The 18,669-nt window shown below is 37.7% G+C and overlaps 1 protein-coding gene and 1 long non-coding RNA gene across 2 annotated transcripts; both read right to left on the reverse strand.

The window, feature by feature from the left end:
* Positions 1-282: 282 nt before the first annotated feature.
* On the reverse strand, positions 283-8,247 carry LOC103707050 (putative serine/threonine-protein kinase PBL17). The gene is made up of 6 exons (XM_008791395.5): positions 7,893-8,247; positions 5,297-5,592; positions 3,822-3,957; positions 2,953-3,089; positions 1,676-1,799; positions 283-985 (listed from the first exon to the last, which is right to left on the reverse strand). The coding sequence occupies exons 1-6, from the start codon at positions 7,945-7,947 to the stop codon at positions 594-596; spliced, it is 1,140 nt and encodes a 379-aa protein (XP_008789617.2). The 5' UTR covers positions 7,948-8,247; the 3' UTR covers positions 283-593.
* A 4,635-nt stretch (positions 8,248-12,882) lies between these two features.
* On the reverse strand, positions 12,883-17,096 carry LOC113462718 (uncharacterized). The gene is made up of 2 exons (XR_005512485.2): positions 16,658-17,096; positions 12,883-16,011 (listed from the first exon to the last, which is right to left on the reverse strand). It is a non-coding gene; the product is annotated as an uncharacterized LOC113462718 (long non-coding RNA).
* Between the last annotated feature and the right edge of the window lie 1,573 nt (positions 17,097-18,669).

Below are 18,669 nucleotides of genomic sequence, written 5' to 3' on the forward strand. Positions count from 1 at the left end.
TTCGGTAACTAAGCCCTGTGGTTGTCATGCCTGCTGATGCCACAAGCATCAGAAGCCAAAACAACATAAACCAAAATATTGTCAAATAAAACCCTTTAATCTAGGATAAATGAAATATACTAAAAAACAAAGAAGCTAGGAGAGAGCATGAGCTTGGTTCATCTCTGCTTTGATAAAAATCAGCTGCTTGTTAAGGTTGCTTATGCAAATAATCTTCTGTACCAGCATATCAAACTAGATGTCGATGCGCAAATGGCGTACTTGCAGTAAACATGATGAGTGTGGTTGTAAAGGGGCAAGTTCAATATTTATCAAAATTTCAAGGATGACAATAAATTGAAATGTTCACGCATCAACATCTAAATAAGTGTACAGGAAAAGTCGAGCAATCATCACACAATTTACATATGAACCTCATCAAAAGATGGTTTTGCACCCCCATTATGATGAGAAGATTTTGGTGGTGGGCCATCATAATATGGCAAGGGAGTATATAGCATATATTCCATTTGGGCTCCTGCCATCATTAGGCTGAGTTCTTCTGCTACGTACCTTCTGTTCGTTTTCACCTGCATTCCTGGGAGTGTTTCTTGTCAGCGATCCGCAGTTTCTTTAGGAACCTCATAGAGGGTCACAGCACTACTGCAGCTCTGGAGAAGCATGTCTTCCCTGCTCTCAGGTTGGTCTTGAATGCCCTCTAGGGTCTCGACTACCTGGCTCATGATGGGTCTCCCTCTGGGGTTCTGGCTGAGGCACCGATATGCTAAGCCGGCAATCTCCATCGCCACTTTGGTAGAGTACTGCCCTTCCATTCTTGGATCTATGATCCTCAGCAATTTTCTGTTATGGATCAACAGTGGGCGAGCCCACTCTACTAGGTTATGCTCTCGGCTAGGCCTGCTCTTGTCCATGGCCTTTCTTCCTATGAGCATCTCGAGAAGCACAACTCCAAAACCGTAAACATCACTCCGGGCAGTTAAATGGCCTGTGATAAATCAACTGTAGGGATTAGTTGGAGAGCCACTTGTTTAAAAGGTGCAAGGCGAGTCTTGCTCAGAACATGAGCAAAAAGGTAAACCAAAAAAGAGCTCAATGCTAGACCAAAAAAGAAAGCATTTTTCCTTGCAGTTCTAATTTATTTTACCTACATTCAGACTGAAAAAATGCAGCCAATAATAATTTGATCAATGTATAATCCATTAAAAAGATAAATCAGCCATCTGCCAGAAACAGTGTCTTTAGGGAATAAAAAGGAGACGGAAGAAGAACATATTCATATTCGTTTAGTGGTATAAACAATTAAGTGATTTCTGTTTCAGGAAAAAAAAAGGATTCTGAGATGGAAAAACCAATCACAAAACTTAAAAAATAATGAAGTAGATTTCAGGAAAAAAATAATTAAAAAAGAGCCTGAGATGGAGAGACCAACCACAAACCTTAAAAATTATGAAGTAGATGTGCTGCTAATTCTGAATATTACTGTAAGCCTATTTGGAATAGATGCAAACCAGCTAGCATCTCAGAACCTCCAACTCAAAGCATCAAAGATTACCAAATTATGAATTGAATATAGTAATAAAAGTTTTTACTGAGTGACTCAGCATAGAACTAATGATATCATACACTTTTCCCCCAAAAAGATGTTTATATTGCAAAACACTTTTAGCAGACTCACCAGTCATTACATACTCAGGAGCAGCATACCCATAAGTACCCATGACCCGAGTGGAGACATGCGTTTGGTCTCCCAAAGGTCCCTCCTTTGCAAGGCCAAAATCTGAAAGTTTGGCATTATAATCCTGCAAGGCAAGAATTGAAAATAGATAACAGGATGGGATTACAATGTAAAAATTATTTACAAATTTCAGCAATTATCATCCATTCAGTGGTCATTAATAAATTAATTTTAGGTAAATTAGAACTAAAAGAAGAGATTGTGATACTCAGAAAAAGAATACAAGTTGCGTGCACAAATTCACAGCCAAATTCTGTGAAATGCTAGCAACTCTTTTTTCTTCCTTGTTTCTGCTTGCTTTTCCAAAGCAAAAGGGCAAATTGACTCATGAACTCACCCCACAAGACATTGCAGAAGCGATGAGTACAAGTAACAGGTGATTAAGGTGACGTTTTATATAACTTGTAGTCACTGGTCAGAGTCACAGAATTCTACCTAAATGCTTGATTATCCATTAAGAGATAATGGATTTAATATAAGATAAATTCTATGTTCTTTTTGAAAACTGTATGCAAATTGGCATATACAAATTTCAAGTCATGGATTGAAGTACCATTTCATAGCAGTACTGGCCATACCATACCAGCACACCCTTCAGTATCATACCATATCAACACATGGTACTATATCTCAGTTTTGCTGTGCTGGATCAGGGGCATAACAGGTATTTTATTCTACTTGTTCAAAGGCTGAACTGCTGCCACAGGTGGCCGCATAGGCACTTAATCAGGGTACATCACCCGTGCATATTCAGCTGAGACACATTATTGTCTAGGCTGCTGCCCGGATTTGGTGTTCAGTTATATTAATTCTTTTCTTCTCTCCCTTTTTCTTGTCAGGTTCTACAGAATAATTAGTTGTGCTGATATAACTAGTATTCATAACTTAATACTCAACAATTACAGGTTATACATGTTCAATTATGGATTGAAACCCAAAAAGTAGCCAAAACTAAAGATGATGGAATCAATAAGTTTAGCGAAATTTCAAAATCTTATAAAAGTATCATAATTTGGATGTTTTGCCTTCCAACATAATGTAATAGGTATGAATGCACATATGTTACCAAGTGTATTTTTTTGATAAACTTTATCTACGACAATCGTATTTGACTTTAATTGATTACAAAGGATTTTGAATCAATTAAAATCATTAGTTGCACATAAGGACTATTATCATTGTATATAAAATTCCAATTCTGAAAAAGCAGCACGAACCGCATCTAGTAAGATATTTGATGTCTTGAAGTCACGATAAATAACAGGTCTTTCAAGTCCATGAAGAAAAGCCAGCCCTTTTGCAGCGCCCAGGGCAATCTTCATACGAGTAGACCATGACATTGTGATGGAAATCCCTGATAACAAAGAAGAAATGAAATAGCAGCAGTCAAAATATTTTAGTAGAATGTGCACATTTGCACATATCTAGCAAAGCTAAATTTACCTAAAGAACACTAAGGCATTTAAGCCTAAACGTAAAAAGCAGCAGTTTATCATACGCATCTGATATCAGCCATTGCCTTAGAATTCTCATTTTAACACTCCAAGCAGAAATGGCATGGCAACATTAGGAATGTCCTGATATTTGCTAATGGCACCCTTCCTAATTCCCCCCCTCCACACCCCCCCCCCCCCCAAAAAAAAAACAAACTCCCCCAACCTTTTCTCCTACCCACAAAACAATCTCTCTCTCTCTCTTTCTCTCTCTCTCTCTCTCTCTCTCTCTCTCTCTCCCCCCCCCCCCTCTCTCCCTCCCTCCTTCCCCCTCTCATAAAGTCTTCGGAAAATAAATGGCATCCATCTGGTTGTATGCTCTTGACATGTTTATTTATTTAATGGAGAAATGGGCTTTCTATCTGAAGCATTCCTCTGTATATAATTTAATGTGACATTTTGTATGCCTAATTTTCACTTACGGTCAGTTATATTTCCTTTATATTTCAGTTTTAGTAAAAGATACAATATTTTATTGATGTCAACGTTCCCTTAAAAATGCTAAACTACAGTTCTCAATTAGAGTAGCAAATCAGATTTATTTTAAAAAAAGTAGGAAACAATTATTAATAAGCATTAACACAGGAACATACGTCGGAAAAGGTGCCTTTCAAGGCTGCCACAGGCCATGAACTCATAAACCAGCAGTCTGTGTTCATTTTCACAGCAATAACCAATAAGTTTGACAAGATTTGGGTGACTAAGCTGCCCGAGATAGTTGACTTCTGCCTGAACAAAACAAAAAGATGGTATTGTTAGTTTTTGTATAGGTATGCCTGAAGCATTGCCAAAATATGACATGCAACTTCAGCGATCGCATTTATGATCACATTGTTCTCGAGTTTAATCTGGAAATCTACCAGCTAGAGTTAGATGACTTATAAAATGAAATGGTTTATTGTGCCCTGATGTGCATACAGGCTTGTTTTATTCATTTTCTTATCAAAGATCATGGGATTCCCAAGCATATACAAGTTGGATATATCCCTGGATGCAGGATCAATTAACAAAAAATTAAAGGTCCCAATAAGAAGCACGTCTGCAGTGTTTCAAAGATCTGGGTGTTGGATGGATTGACAGGAAGCAACTAACTTGCCAGTCCTCTTAGTTATCTTATCCATGGTTCAATCTACTTCGTCATCCTACATATTACAGTCACAAATTCACAATAATGATTTCTTAAAGCAGTTGGTTGAAGTTGCCTTTGCAGTTTCTCATTTTAGTTTACCTTAAATTTTATTTACATCCTAAACTTCAAGAGAAAATTACTTGGGAACCAAGGGTCCATTATAGCCTTGTCATGATTTAGGATGCCTCAACAAAACGAACATATCTGTAGATATTTGCCTAAAAGGAAAGGCCTAGACAACCAACAAAAGCCTCACATGGTTTCCACGCTTTGCTGTATGATATATCTTTCACTCATATAATGTCACATCCTTCACAAGATGGGTTACTTGTTCAGGTCAAGGTGTTCATAGCAAAGGCATTAGGAACATGTCAACGGGCCAAAAAGGTATCTTCTATTTATTTTTCTCTGAATTTAATTAGGTATTCACAATTTTGTTTATATAAGGAATGTTCTAGATAATTGTATGGTTTTTTATTACTTGTAGTTAACTATTATATAGTGGTGACCCAGTGACAATGACTTTAGTCCTGCATTCCCGTTAAAATAAAGTAGAACAAGAGACTAGGCATAATCTTAATCTTGCCTGACTAATTCACAACCTCTTTGGTCTATTGTTTTAGAAGAAACTAAAAATAAAAACAATAATACAACCTCTTCATTTTTTATTGTCATACTGTTTGGAGAATTGAACATTGCCATGGCTGGCCCCAAACCTAGGTAAGCAAACAGTGGAGAGTTGCAGGTTGACAGCAGGTCGTAAAAGCATGTCAATAACTATGAAAGGTATCCGAATTTGATAAGCATGAATGTTAGAGCATTCTCTGCTGAATAACATCAGAGGTAGCCCTAAATAAGTATACTTGGCAAATGAGGATCCATAAAGGCAACCCCAAATAGTGTCATAATCTGAATTCAAACTAAAATAAAAAACATTACCAGCCATTCCCTGTCTCCCTGGAAGCCTTCTAGATTGAGCTCTTTAACAGCAACATGAGTGGATTTGAAACCTGTCCTGATGTTTTCATCAATAACACCTTTATACACAATTCCAAACCCACCCTCTCCGAGAATTTGATCTGGTCGAAAATTCTTGGTGGCTGCTCTCAACTCGCGATATGTGAATATGTTGACATTTCCATATCCACCTATCAGCCGCAAATCATCAACATCCTTTGGAGGGGCCAGAACACTTACCACACCATGGACATCAGATGCAGCTTTGCTTATTTTAACTGATACATAATAAGAGAAATTAGAAGAAAACGCAAATTAACACAGCCACAACTGCTGTTTAGTATGACAATTGTAACAAAATGAGACCAGAGAACCTAATCTTAACATTGATGTCCTTACTTTCTTATGTCTGAGTCTTATGGATGGCCTGCAACTGCAATTTTTCAAACGGACATGATTTTAAACCTTGTAACTCCATGCCGACCCTTTATTCAAAGTTCAAACAATTTCATAATGAGTTAGACTACAGAAAAGGGTGCACATTGGGCAAGCCGGGCTGTGCTAGAGGTGGTAACAGGCTTGGCCCATGTTAGACGACTTGACCAGGTTCATTCCAGCCCCCTTTCCATCCAACATGCTATAGCCAGGCCGAGCCCAGTTTTATAAATTGAACCCAGGCCTTCGCAAGTAATATTTTGCACAGATCATGTCTAGTTTCAAGTTTCAACCCAAGAAAACACCCAAAAGTCCAAGTGACTTTTTTTGGATTATATATATAAATTAACATACTAAATTAGTAATTTTGTAATTACAAGTGGAATTTTAAGTGCTACCAGAATTTGATTATTACATTATGCATATGTCAAGATTCTTAGACACAAAATGTACATCTATGTTTCATTTTGCCCAGGTTGGTCAGACTATTGGGGGCACAAAGAGATAGCCCAAAGTTGATCAGAATGTTACTTGGACCATACTTTTCATGCTCGAGCTAAAGCCCGGACCAACCAAATGGTAACTTGGCCCAGTATGTCTATAATGTGGATGAGGTTATGTGATCCACTAACTGGCCCATCCCAATGTGCATCCTTACTAGAGAAAAAGTCTCTACAAGGTAGCAATACATAATATTCACTCTTTTTGGTATTTGTGATTTTGTGTATCTGTTGCTCAAGTTATTTTTCATTGACTATCAACTTATGTGGTAAAAAGGCAATTTAGGTTGCACATGGCAGTACACATTTTATATTTGAAATGTAAAAGCACTGTGGTAGGTTAATATCAAACTTGCTGTTTCTAGGAAATCTCCTATAAAAGCTGATATTTAATTCCTGAAAAACTTGTTAAATACCTATCTAAGCTACAATGCCACCTAAAAGTGTCTTTTTATCTGATGATGCAGAAAGATCTGAACAAAGGGAACCATAATCATTATGAACAAGCCATGTATCGTTAACTTGGCGCTGACTTGATATGTCCCACATCTCCAAATGTTGGTAGGTGGAATTATATCTTTTTTCATAACAATCTTCTGCCAAAGCAGCTTCCTGCCTCCTCTATTCAGATGTGGATCAGGTCTACTGCAAAGTCAAAACTAAGCTTCCACTTTAGGCTGACTGCCATATAAAGCAGACTTTGAGACACATGTAAAAAAATTTGTGAGCCGCTTAGGAATCTCGAAATCTACCAAAACTAACTTTCCACTTTGCAGTAGACTTAAACCACATTTTGTTTATACTCTGACCTTGGATTTCTTTTTGGCCTATCAAAATCTACAGTGTATCTAGGTTATAAGAATTTCCTGCAACTTAGCTATAGAGGATTTGCTGTCCCTCTATTAGGCCACCTCAAATCTCTGACCCAAAGCCCATCTTAGTTGTTGTCCACTATTATGCCTTCTATGATGGTACTCCGCATGACCACCATAGAATAGTAATGCACTCTACTGATTGCCATGTATCCTACCTGCCATCGAGATAAGCCACCATGCTCATCTCATGCATACTTGCACTTTTCACCAACATTGCTAAACAAAAATAAAAAGATGCGGAACTTGGGATATATTTGCGTTGCAGAACGAAAGCATGTCAACAACTCTTCAGCTCATTTGCAAATTCTCACTGCACAGCACATGTGAAAACTTTTAAAAACTGATATTCCAAACCAGTCTGCAGACAATTACAAGCCTGTCTTGTTAATCTGCTTCAAATAGCCAGCCTAACCCACCCATATCAAGACCCATCCGGTATGCTTTCTCACAAGCACTTTTCACAAACACTGCTTACTCTTGCTTCCCCACCAATTTTTAATGAATGGAAAAAAAATCCAAAACATATTATCATCGCTAACTACAATGCACGGATGTCTCAAAGAAATTTTTAATTTCTGTCCACTATCCAAAAAGACTAGAGAATAATTAAACAACACGATAACCTCTCTCTATTCTAATTTCTCAAAGAACAACAAGAGATCCATTTCCCTTGCCGGCATTATAGTAAAAACTAGGAATCTTTTTACAAGAATACCAAACGACTAGGATCTCCCAGAAGAGAGAGAGAGGAGGGGGGGGGATATATACCTGTTTTCTTATTGCGGAGGAGCTGGGGCTCCTCGAGGGACAAGCATCCGCCCATGGCAAGGAGGGGAAGCAGCCTCAATCCCGCCTGTCCATTCCCGATATCGTGGCCTCCGACCAGATCCAGGCTCTGTCCTCGCCCCGCCCCGCGTTGGCGATTCGGACCGGGACCGCCGGAATCGCCGGAAAACAAAGAGAGCTCGCCGACGATTGTCGAAAGAGAAAACTGATCTCAAATCCTTCGGAAATTTAGGGGAGAAAGATATTAATAGAAGAAAAGATCGATTGCTAGAATTGTCTTTCTTTTTCCTTCCCCGTTTGTTGTGGGGAAGGAATCGCCGCCCAAATCGCTGGGCCAGAAGCCCGTTGGGGGACGATACGTTATCAAGTGTACTCGTACGAGAATGCCCATTCGAATCGTGAAGAATTACCAAAGCGCCACTCACTTTGCCACATGTACGCTCGATCGGCAATCGGCATGTGAGTCGCTGTCGTGGAATGCCGAGGTCGTGGTCCGAGATAACGGCTGTTACAATGACTTGTGTAGAGCGGAACCGCTCGTTCGGATTCAGTGCAGTGGTGGCAGGTAATGCCTACCAAATCTTCGACACCTTGATGTTTGGTGTAGGGTTGCGGGCGGCTTTAGCCGGCCTGCGTTATGTGTGGCGAATGTTACAGACTAATTCGATTATATTGAAAAATGACTCGGCCATCATGATCAACTGGATCCAAGAGAGCCCGTGCGGTGGTGGAGAGAGACATCCTCTACTTTAGAACATTTGGGCGATGATAAGAGATAGAGTGATCTTTCAGGTTAAGCATATATTCAAAGAGGTCAATGGGGCTGCAGATTGCATGGCTGTTTATGTGGCCTGCCACTCAGAGGACACTCTATAGGCCGGAGAGACGGAGTTGCTTAGGGCAATTTGTGAATTCTTGTTTTCTAATTTTATTGGGTGTATCCGTACTCATTATGTATGAAATATCCATTTTAGCGGAAAAAAAAAGTATATACCGAAGGTTCAAACTGCTTGTACCAAGTTTGAATCCAATTATTTGCAACCTTGCACTCATATTTAGCTAAATATAGCAATCTTGTGTTTCCAATATTGTGTTAGCTAAATAGGACTTGGTTGTTACCCAAAAGAGGGAAGTGAAATTTCAAACTTGGCCCTTATTTCTCCGCTATATCTCTTGTTAGAAAACCAAACTAGTCCACATTGACCCATTCAAATCCTACCTATTGCCACCGGCGATTTAGTGGATACCAGCTGTACTTTGAGAATGTTTTTTTTATTATTTTTGAAATCAAATGACCTCTACATACATGTGAAGACAGATGCTTCCTATAGAATCTTGGATTAGTAAATTAAGCTGGATTCTAACCACCTACCACCCACCTACATGATCCTCTTTTATCTATCAAGCCTTTTTCTTTCGTTCTAAATGGTTTTTTAATTTTCTTCTTTTAGTTTTGCACTGAGAATATCTCTATATCACTGATTGAGACCGTATGCGCGCGCTTGTTCTTCCACTTTTCCACGACATATTTAGATCATATTGCATCCATATTTTGATCGAGAAATCCCAAGATCCGTATTCTCATTAATGTCACTAATCCTTCAGCCAAAAGCATGTATTGGATTTCGTTAGAGATGTTACTTGAACAAGTTCTTAGAAAGTTCATTTCATATAATTTCATGCAATAGCTTTAAGTAAAAGCTGCTGTAAATATAATGTTTTAATACCTTTGTTATGGTTTACGCCAAACAACGTAATGGTGGTAAAATATTATACCCTGCATAACGGTGGCAACAGCAGTTAGTTGGGTGTTCTTCTTGGGGAGTTTGGAGTCATCGGGTCTTTTTGTTGTCCACCAAATAATTTATTGTTTTTTTATGCCTTATCTTTCTTCTTCGCCAAATATATATATATATATATATATATATATATATATGTATATTTTTAATGCCTTACTTCAAAGATAGTAGTGCAAAATACTTTTATATGCATCAATAGGCAAAATGTCCAAATAACACTGGCATTTTGCCGTTTCCAGTACGCCCTTCATAAATGATGAGAGAGAGGGGGGCCGGGGGGAGAGGGAATCTTTTTTTCTAAAACTTGGAAGTGCAGTAAAGTTATGATGGCCCAAAGGCCGTTTCAGACCCGAACCGTTTTTTCCTAGTTCTTTTATTTTTTCGAAAAAGATAGGGAAGGTGTTAACCAAAAAAAAAAAAGAGGGAAAGGGTTCAGGGGCATTCAATGCAGCCCCCAAGTTCTCACTTGGATCGTGACGCAGTAGGATGCAAATATTCAGTGTTATAGTTTGTTAATTAAATGAATGGTCTCATAACATGGTAAGCCAATGACTTTTGACACCTCATAAAAGAAAGCCAGGCCACATACAGACAGACGGGTGGGGGTTGAGCGTAGAATCGAGCAAGATATTGGCGGCCCTTATAGGCTCGTTTGATTCACGAGAAACTTTTTTTTTTCTAAAAATATAATTTTTAGGAAACAAATTCTTACGAAGAGAATGCCTATGAAAGTATTTTTGGCATATTTGGTTGACCAAGGAAAAATGACAAATTTCCAAAATGCTTATGTTTGGTTGGCCATCCATTTTTCTGGAAAAGTTATGTATAATTTTTAGCTGCTACCACTGAAGTTAGCCCTTGTGATTCAGATGTTGCTGCTGCTTACATGCAAACCATTGAAGATGGTCCTCGGGGCGAAGAGCTTGAACCAGATAACAATCCCCAAGCTCCTGTTTGGAGGTAAGCTCTATTCGGTCCGGAGCATTGATTCCCCATAACGAATAGGCTAACTCTATCTCTCAATTGCCTATCCTGTGCTCGCGACGCCGGAACCCCGCCCCTGCCGTCCCCCCGTCCTGCGGAGGGAGGACACAAGAGCAGGCCGGACATCGTCGCATTCCAGCCGGCAACCACGGCCGGCCACACTGGGGACAGGGATGACGCTCTAGCCCTTGCCACGGCGCATGGGCGCCGGCGCCGTACGGCCCTCACGGCGGCCGTGAGCGACCCTTCGGCTTGCTCGGTCGGCCCTCCCGGGACGCGCGACCCGTGCGACCGGGACGAGGATAGGTCGGCCTGACTCCCGTATCTCTCTTAAATTTATAAAGCTCGGCGAGAAAGGGTTGGTTAAGAACTATCGACTGTAAACCATAGTAGTTACAGTCACTCAATGGAGATGTTCGCCTTTGGAATGAAGATGGATAAACAGGCACGTCGAGCCTGAAACTGATTAAATTTGGGAAAAACCGACCGAGCAAGCCGGCGCACGGCCGCCACGCGGACGGCCGGTGGCGGCGCCCGTGCGCCGGGGCCTCCGCAGGCGCGTGCCGGCTCCCTCGGGGACGAACGGTGCCGGGCACGCCCGCCGCGTTATGCTCTTAATAAAAATTAGATTTTTAATGCTTCTTTAATGCTGAATGATCTTTTTAGAAAAAATAAAAATAAAGTGCTTTCCACCTCATGAGAAAGTAACTTTTTCATGAAATGTGGAAATAATATTCTCATGAGAATACAACTTTTCCATCTCTCTCCTTTGAAAACTCCAACCAAACAAGAGGCATCTCATTACTTTCTCGTTGACCACACTTTCCCCCTTCTTTTCCCGCAAACCAAACGAGCCCTATGTTTTCATGAATGACAGATGGGGAACAGATGCCATGCAGGTACCTAGATGAAGATATACCTCATGTGTTATTCAGTGGAAAAGGCTGATACGGAACTCAAATCAATTATAAGCACAATTGTAGTGATACGATCAAGATATACCATAATTATAGAGATTGTTCAATAATAAGACATCATAAGAAAATATATATGATGATTTATATTCCCGTATGCCAATATTTGTTTTCTTGATCATAAGGAGATATATGCCATGATTTATTTCCTTACATACCATTATTTGTTTCTTTCATTATAAGAAGATATATGCCATTATTTGTTTTCTTGTATCCCATACCTCATGAGGAAGTAAATGCCATTATTTGTTTCCTTTGGAATAGGCATAAATCATAGTGGGATCAGCATGTATTGTTGGTGAAGCAATCTGAAAATAAATATTTAAAACAAAACCTAAGGATTATAAAATCTGTTTTATTGTGATTCCGAATCATTTCAGAATTTGCTTTTCAATACCTCTTTCCAAAAACTAACTAATACTGTAAATTTTCTTGCACTCTAACCTCCATATTATAGAAAAACTAGCAAATGACTAGCTGGATGCGTGGAGTATAATATTCCTCCTTTTTTTAGCAGTTCTGGAAATGGAATATAGCAATGTAACAAATTATAATAAATAGATGGCTTCTATAGCCAAAATTTTGTTACATATTAAGCAATAGACTTTAACAATAGCCAAACATAAATTCCCATTAATAATACAGGCATCATCAATTCTAGTCCTGTGTGATATGTAGGGTACGGTGTTTTCTCCTCTTTCCATATTAATATTAGCATCATTAATATATGTTGCATATTAAACAATAAACTTTAATGATGGCCAAAAATATTAATATCGATGTGATTAATACCGGCAACCATGTGGTGAATGGTGAACTCCACACAAGCTCAGATTCCACAATATATATATATATATATATATATATATATATATATATATATATATATATACATGTATACACGTCCATGCTTACATACATATATACATATATTATTAAGTACTTCAATTAATGGAAGAATGGTATATATATGAGAAAACCATCTTAATTGTAACATGTCCAGCTACATTTAGAGAAGGTTTCATTTTCCATGAAAAGTGCCTCTCTTTCATCTTTTCAGTATTTTTATTATCAAATAAAAATACCTGTGGGCATAAGGAGGATTATGTTTTATTACATTGTTCATGAGCCAATTTCATTGTGATGTCACTCCATGTACATCTCTGCTCCTAGATCATGCATATATGTTGATCCAGATGCCAAACATAACAAAAAGAAACAAATCAAGGCTCTTCTACAAATTTTGATTTGCTAATATATAATCCATAAATAGCATCTAAATGCACACTTATTGTCAACACAAAAATACAAGGTGCAGAGTTAAAAATGATGGAGGGGAGGGAAGCAAAGGTGGTGTCAAAGAACTAGTTAATAAAACATAAATGCAGTGGAAAAGCATATGCACACTCATCCAGCCATATGATCCAATCCTCTAGTTAAAGTTCAGCAGCAAAGTAGGTCATTGCTTTACTCCCATTAACAAAATCAGACACAAGTTTTGTCCCCATTTATTTTTATCCTTAGGTCTTAACTCTCCTAGGTTTACATGTTCACCTCAAAATATCTGTATACATTTTCTTTCATCCTATCCCCAAACTATGTTAATTAATAAATAAATAAACCATCTTGGTGCCCCTCCTTATTCATGATATAAGAGAATTACTTTGGTAATTCACCTGACAAACTAGGGTTGAGCCCTTATAGCTCGCTTGCTGCTATTGTATTACCTTCAAAGCATAGTGTTGAGCCTTCTGCAAATGCTGATTTATGCTCTTTTGAACTTCATTCTCCTTGAGAGACATGAAGTATAACTTTGATAGTAAAGAAGAGTTGGCTTGTTTCACAAGTAAATAATCTAAGTACAATAGAAAAACGAGGGCTTTTGCTATGGAACTGAAAAGAAATGCATGATTCAATTTTGATTCAATAGAAGAAGTTCTTTAAAAAATTAATTTGAAAAAGAATTTGGAATATAAGAAATCCTTATAAAGCCTCTCAAGAAATGATAGATATCTTCTAAATGCAAATATCATCATAGATATGATTTCTTTTAATTTTCCTTTGTAATTAGGACTTTTGTTTGTCTAAAGGGAGTAATGATTATTGTTTCATGGTAGAAAAGACCTCTTTCGAGGTGGAACACCAGAAGCCATGGTGCCAAAAGTGGTGCTCCTCTCAACCAAACTAGGGTACATCTTAATTTTGCATCTAGAGTAAAAAAAAAAAATCACATTATTGTTAGGGGAAAAATGTTTGCTACAATAAGAATTCAAGAGTAAATCGGAAAGAAAGGAACTTCTAGTAACTTTTCAGGGCAAATTGTAATAGAAGAATCATAGGAATATTGATGTTAACCCAAAGTTTCAGGTATGGAAGAAGGCTATGAAAGAAAGGGAGAAAGAGAGGAAACAATCGTTGATTATGGATTTCTGTCGACATGAAGGCCAAAAATGAAGATATCATCCATTTCGAATGGGCCGATCCAATTGATCAATCCAGTTGGGTTTGTTGTTCCATTTTTCCTATTCAGAATTATTGCTGTTTTTTTCACTACCGTGGACGAGTTTTTCTGAATGGAGCCATAGCATTTTCTATGCAAAAAATGACTCAAAAACTTTGGAAAGATGTTATAGCTAGTAATTCTAATCTATAATGGCAATATATTTGCTGATGATGTACCTCGTGCCAAATATAGTTAGCGAAATTCAATCCAAAATTACAACTGATTCGCTGATGATATACCTCATGCCAGATATGGTTAGTGGATCCAATCAATAATTACAATAAATTTGGTGATGATATTGCGACTAAATGGGTCGCGTTGGTTTGGATACCATATGGGGCAGAGTAAATTGCCACCCTTATACCTCCCATCTATTTAAGATGTTGCTTGATGAATAATCTCACAGCAAAATGGCTTTCTCAAGCTTGAACAAATTTCTTCTTGCAACTTCTCTTTTGGTTCTTCTCCTCCATTCTTCTCAGAAAGGTCTCTCTCTTGCTCTCACTTTCATTCCTCTCTCTTTCTATGTGCCATGTTGGTGCATGCCTACAAGTGCAGCCATGCAGCAATCCTATAGATTTATAAGGGATCATGAATGTTTTCTTATAATCTAAGCATTATACATCATCATCGATCTCAATATTTTATGTTTTTTTATATCTATGATATTGCTTTTTCTTCAACAAATGTAGAAATTTTATCTACATTTGATTCACAATTTGGTTGCCACATGAAATGAGAGAGCCAAATGAAAACACTACATTGCTTATGTATTTCTTCTTGGGGCTAGTAACTTCTTCTCCTTATGGCTAAACAAAATTGCATGTTATGTTTATCGGGCTGATCTAATTTTAATTGGAGTTGGACTTGGATTTAGGATTTCAAGTTGGATTAAAATCAATCATTCCATTTGATTGATCAAGATCTTTACTTGATCAATAAAGTTAGTTCCAATTTCCATTTAGCTCCTAGTAATTTATTTTTATATGCTAGTTGAATCATAAACGTTTTTATTTTTAGTACTTTTTCTCCATGGTTATCTAGTTAGCTCTTATGAAATCCTTGCCAAATACATAACAGATTTAGTGACGTTTTTTTTTTCAATTTGGGAGTTTTCTAACTTGTATCCTTATTTGCTACATTCTACAGCTGTTCATGCTGAGGAACCCTTTTGCCAAGATTTTAGCGGGCCATCTTGTGAGCCTGGTGGCTGCGAACGCTTTTGTGGACCAAAGTATGAGAATTCCCATTGCTTCGAAACTGGCGTAGCTGGAAAGGTGCGATGCTGCTGTTGTAACGACAAAAGTGCTTGCCCATAAAACAACCTTGTAAGCCTTTCTCCATGAGAAAACAGAATAAAAGAACATTGGAGAAACAACATCTCAGTGGCAAGCACATCTCTCTCTTTTCGGTGTATGCATGAACAATAAAAATGAAATATGAATGCTCTTGAATTTATTTGAAAATAAAGAATGATATAATCATGCAAAAAACTTTTAAAAAATTCTTTTTAAACTAACTTTATTAACATCTAAATAATCTTTTTTAGGAGTTGATGTCAGTCTTATCTAGTTGGTAGGGCCTCTAGCAGGCAACAATTTATTCCAACCTATTAACGACTCTAAAACTATAAGGATTGTTCTTTTGGGGGAAAATATTGAGCAGTCTGTCTATCTTTTCACAGTCAAGTAGACTGATGGATGCATTGTCTTCATTGTAATAAAGAAGCACGGTAATTCGGATACCAATTTAACTCAGTAACTACGCCTACCTCACTAGAAAGTTGGTTCTTGAACTTCAACTTCTTAGAAATATGAGACACCAGTATGTAATCTATTGACCTGTTTGGTTTTTGAAATGGATGTGTCATCAGGAATCTTTTATTACAAACATAACATAGTAGCAACAGCAACAACTACAATAAAAACAACAGTAATTTGGGGGAAAAAGGGAATGAGAAATCGAGCATGATTGGCCACTTTGTTGCGCTTGGCAGTGCCAAGAAGAGGTAATTTACTGCATATACAGTCATTCTTTTGTGAAAAAAAAATTGCAACAACTACAGCAACAACTACAATAAAAACAACAGTAATTTGGGGGAAAAAAGGGAATGAGAAATCTAGCATGATTGGCCACTTTGTTGCGCTTGGCAGTGCCAAGAAGAGGTAATTTACTGCATATACAGTCATTCTTTTTTGAAAAAAAAAATTGCTTTAAGATAAACTCCCTTACAAAAAAAATACATTATTTCTGATTTTTTAGGCGGAGGAAGTATGCCCGAAGCATGTTTAACTCAAAAAAATTCCATCTTGCTACTTCAATTAAACAAAAAACATATCAAAGAGAAGCAATCACTAAATCGCTGAAACGGGTATTTTTGCTGCATCACCCGACACGAATCAATTAAAATGGGGAAACAGAACTCCAAACCCTAACAAGAAGATCGCACATCTTATCGAATTAAATACGGCGATCAATCACACTCACCATCATGTTGGTCGGTTTCGGCGAAGGCCGGGAAGGCGAGCCGTAGAGCCACGGCGAGGAGGAGCGAAAGACAGCAAGCCATCTCAGGAATAGAGGTGGTAGGGCTTGGGGATTTATGCCATAAAAATGGGGCCGGGCGGGAGGAGGAGGACGGAGTTTGGGGTGGGGGGCGGGAGCCCCAGCGAGGATCGGAAGTTTGGTTATTTTTCTCGGAGCGACTCGTTTCCAAGAATAGGGAGGAGGCGGGGAGCGGCCGCGCCATTGGAGGAAGAGCGGAGCAGCGAGGGTGTCGGGTAGCCTCTGGTTCTGTTTTTGTTCGTTCCTGCGGCGACCAGAGCCGAAAAGCCATGCGGTTTTGGTTCTTCAGTCGGGCCGTTCGGAGAAACCATTGGAACAGCGCGTGGAATTGGACCTGAGCCCCCGCCGTTATGACGTTGATCCTGTGGAGATAACAGCACTGATGGCGCCTACGGATGCGATACATGTCTCACACTGTTCCAGTGTTCCAAATCCATAAGTTGTTCTCCGGTGGATCAAATAATTTCTTCGTATTTATTTTTTATATAAATTTATTTGAATATAGATAAAAATTTAAATATTTGACTAATATTTATACTCGTATCCATCAAACAAAAATAGATATAGATATGAATCCCATCCGTGTTCGAATATCTGATATAATTTATAACCCTATTTAATTTTATATAGCAATCATGAACTTTTAAGAAAAAATAAATGACTATATTAATATGCTATTAACTTGATTTATAATTCACTTAGTAATATTTTTGATTCTATGGCCATAAAATTTAGCTATCCGATTTATATCTATATTTATATTCATATTTTCAATATTTGATAGGTATCCGTATCTATTTAAAATAAATATGGATATGAATTTTTGCATCTGATTAGCATCTGTATTCATATCTGTATTTGTCCAATAAAACAAATATGGATATAGATATGCTAGTATTAGATTTGTATCCGATCTGATTTCAGGCCAATGTGCAATATATGAATAGCTGATGATTAAGAACTAAAACTCTCCTCTTCAATCTCTCAAAGTGAGAAAAATCTGGGGTCTTTTTTCATTCTAAATTCTAGAAAATTGAATGGTAATTGTAGCACAATCACCATTTATCAACGTAAGGATTTCTAAATATTTCAGAATTTTTTTAAAACAAGATTATACTGTTCAATTTGGATCAAATGATGCCGAAAACACTAAGATGGCCTTTAAAAAAATAGTTACAACTATAGGTACAGGACCTCACATACTTCCCTACAGTTGTAGATGTAAATAAATTATATAATTACAATTATTGGTATAAGAATCAGGTATAGCCCATTCCTCTGCAACTATGCTTGTATATAAGTTTTATAATTAGAATTACAAGCATGAGAATTAGGTGTAGCCCAATCTCTAATACCATGGAAAAGGTTTAGGTTCTTTCATTACACATAGTCAATATAGAACTAAACTTATATTTGCTCGATGTGAGACTAAATATATGTTTGTCAGGCTATAATTAATCTCGAAATGGCCTAACTGTGATGTACCTTAGTTCACAAAAACTATGCACTAGGTCAACTTTAATATCCTTTATAATGATTCAAGATCTCAACCAAAAGATTAACTAGAAATTATTATTTAGATTTCTCAACTTTCTATAAGTATTCAATATTTTTATTGGCACATAAAACTAAATAAAGTGAAACTAGCCAAGTTTTTTTAATGCATGAGGCACATGTTATCATCCCCAAGTGTGTCGACACTCAAGTTAGGCTCAATTGCAGATGTCCGAACTTGGATTTGGATTTTTTCGAACGAGCTAGTTGTTAATCAAGCTTCTACCTATACATGAGCCTATAGAGTTTAAGCTTGACTTGCTTACAAACTGCATCCTAAACAAATTTATATGCATCTGTCATTGGATTGACACCAAAACTCACAAAAGGATTGGCTTACTTGACACCTAGCCGCTTGGCTTAAACCTCACAAGTCGAAT

The sequence above is a fragment of the Phoenix dactylifera genome, chromosome 11 (assembly GCF_051530095.1).
Source record: "Phoenix dactylifera cultivar Ajwa chromosome 11, Ajwa_hap1_PhDact_Kaust_v1.1, whole genome shotgun sequence".
NCBI classification, from domain to species: domain Eukaryota; kingdom Viridiplantae; phylum Streptophyta; class Magnoliopsida; order Arecales; family Arecaceae; genus Phoenix; species Phoenix dactylifera.

Bases quoted from the DNA above. Each gene is read 5' to 3' on its own strand.
- LOC103707050 (XM_008791395.5), bottom strand. From the start codon at position 7,947: ATGGGCGGATGCTTGTCCCTCGAGGAGCCCCAGCTCCTCCGCAATAAG. The intron at 3,958-5,296 runs GTAATGTTTTTT...TGTTTTGTTCAG, and splicing joins AGGGAGACAGGGAATGGCTG to GCAGAAGTCAACTATCTCGG. The intron at 3,090-3,821 runs GTATGTTCCTGT...CTTTGTTATCAG, and splicing joins TGAAAGGCACCTTTTCCGAC to GGATTTCCATCACAATGTCA.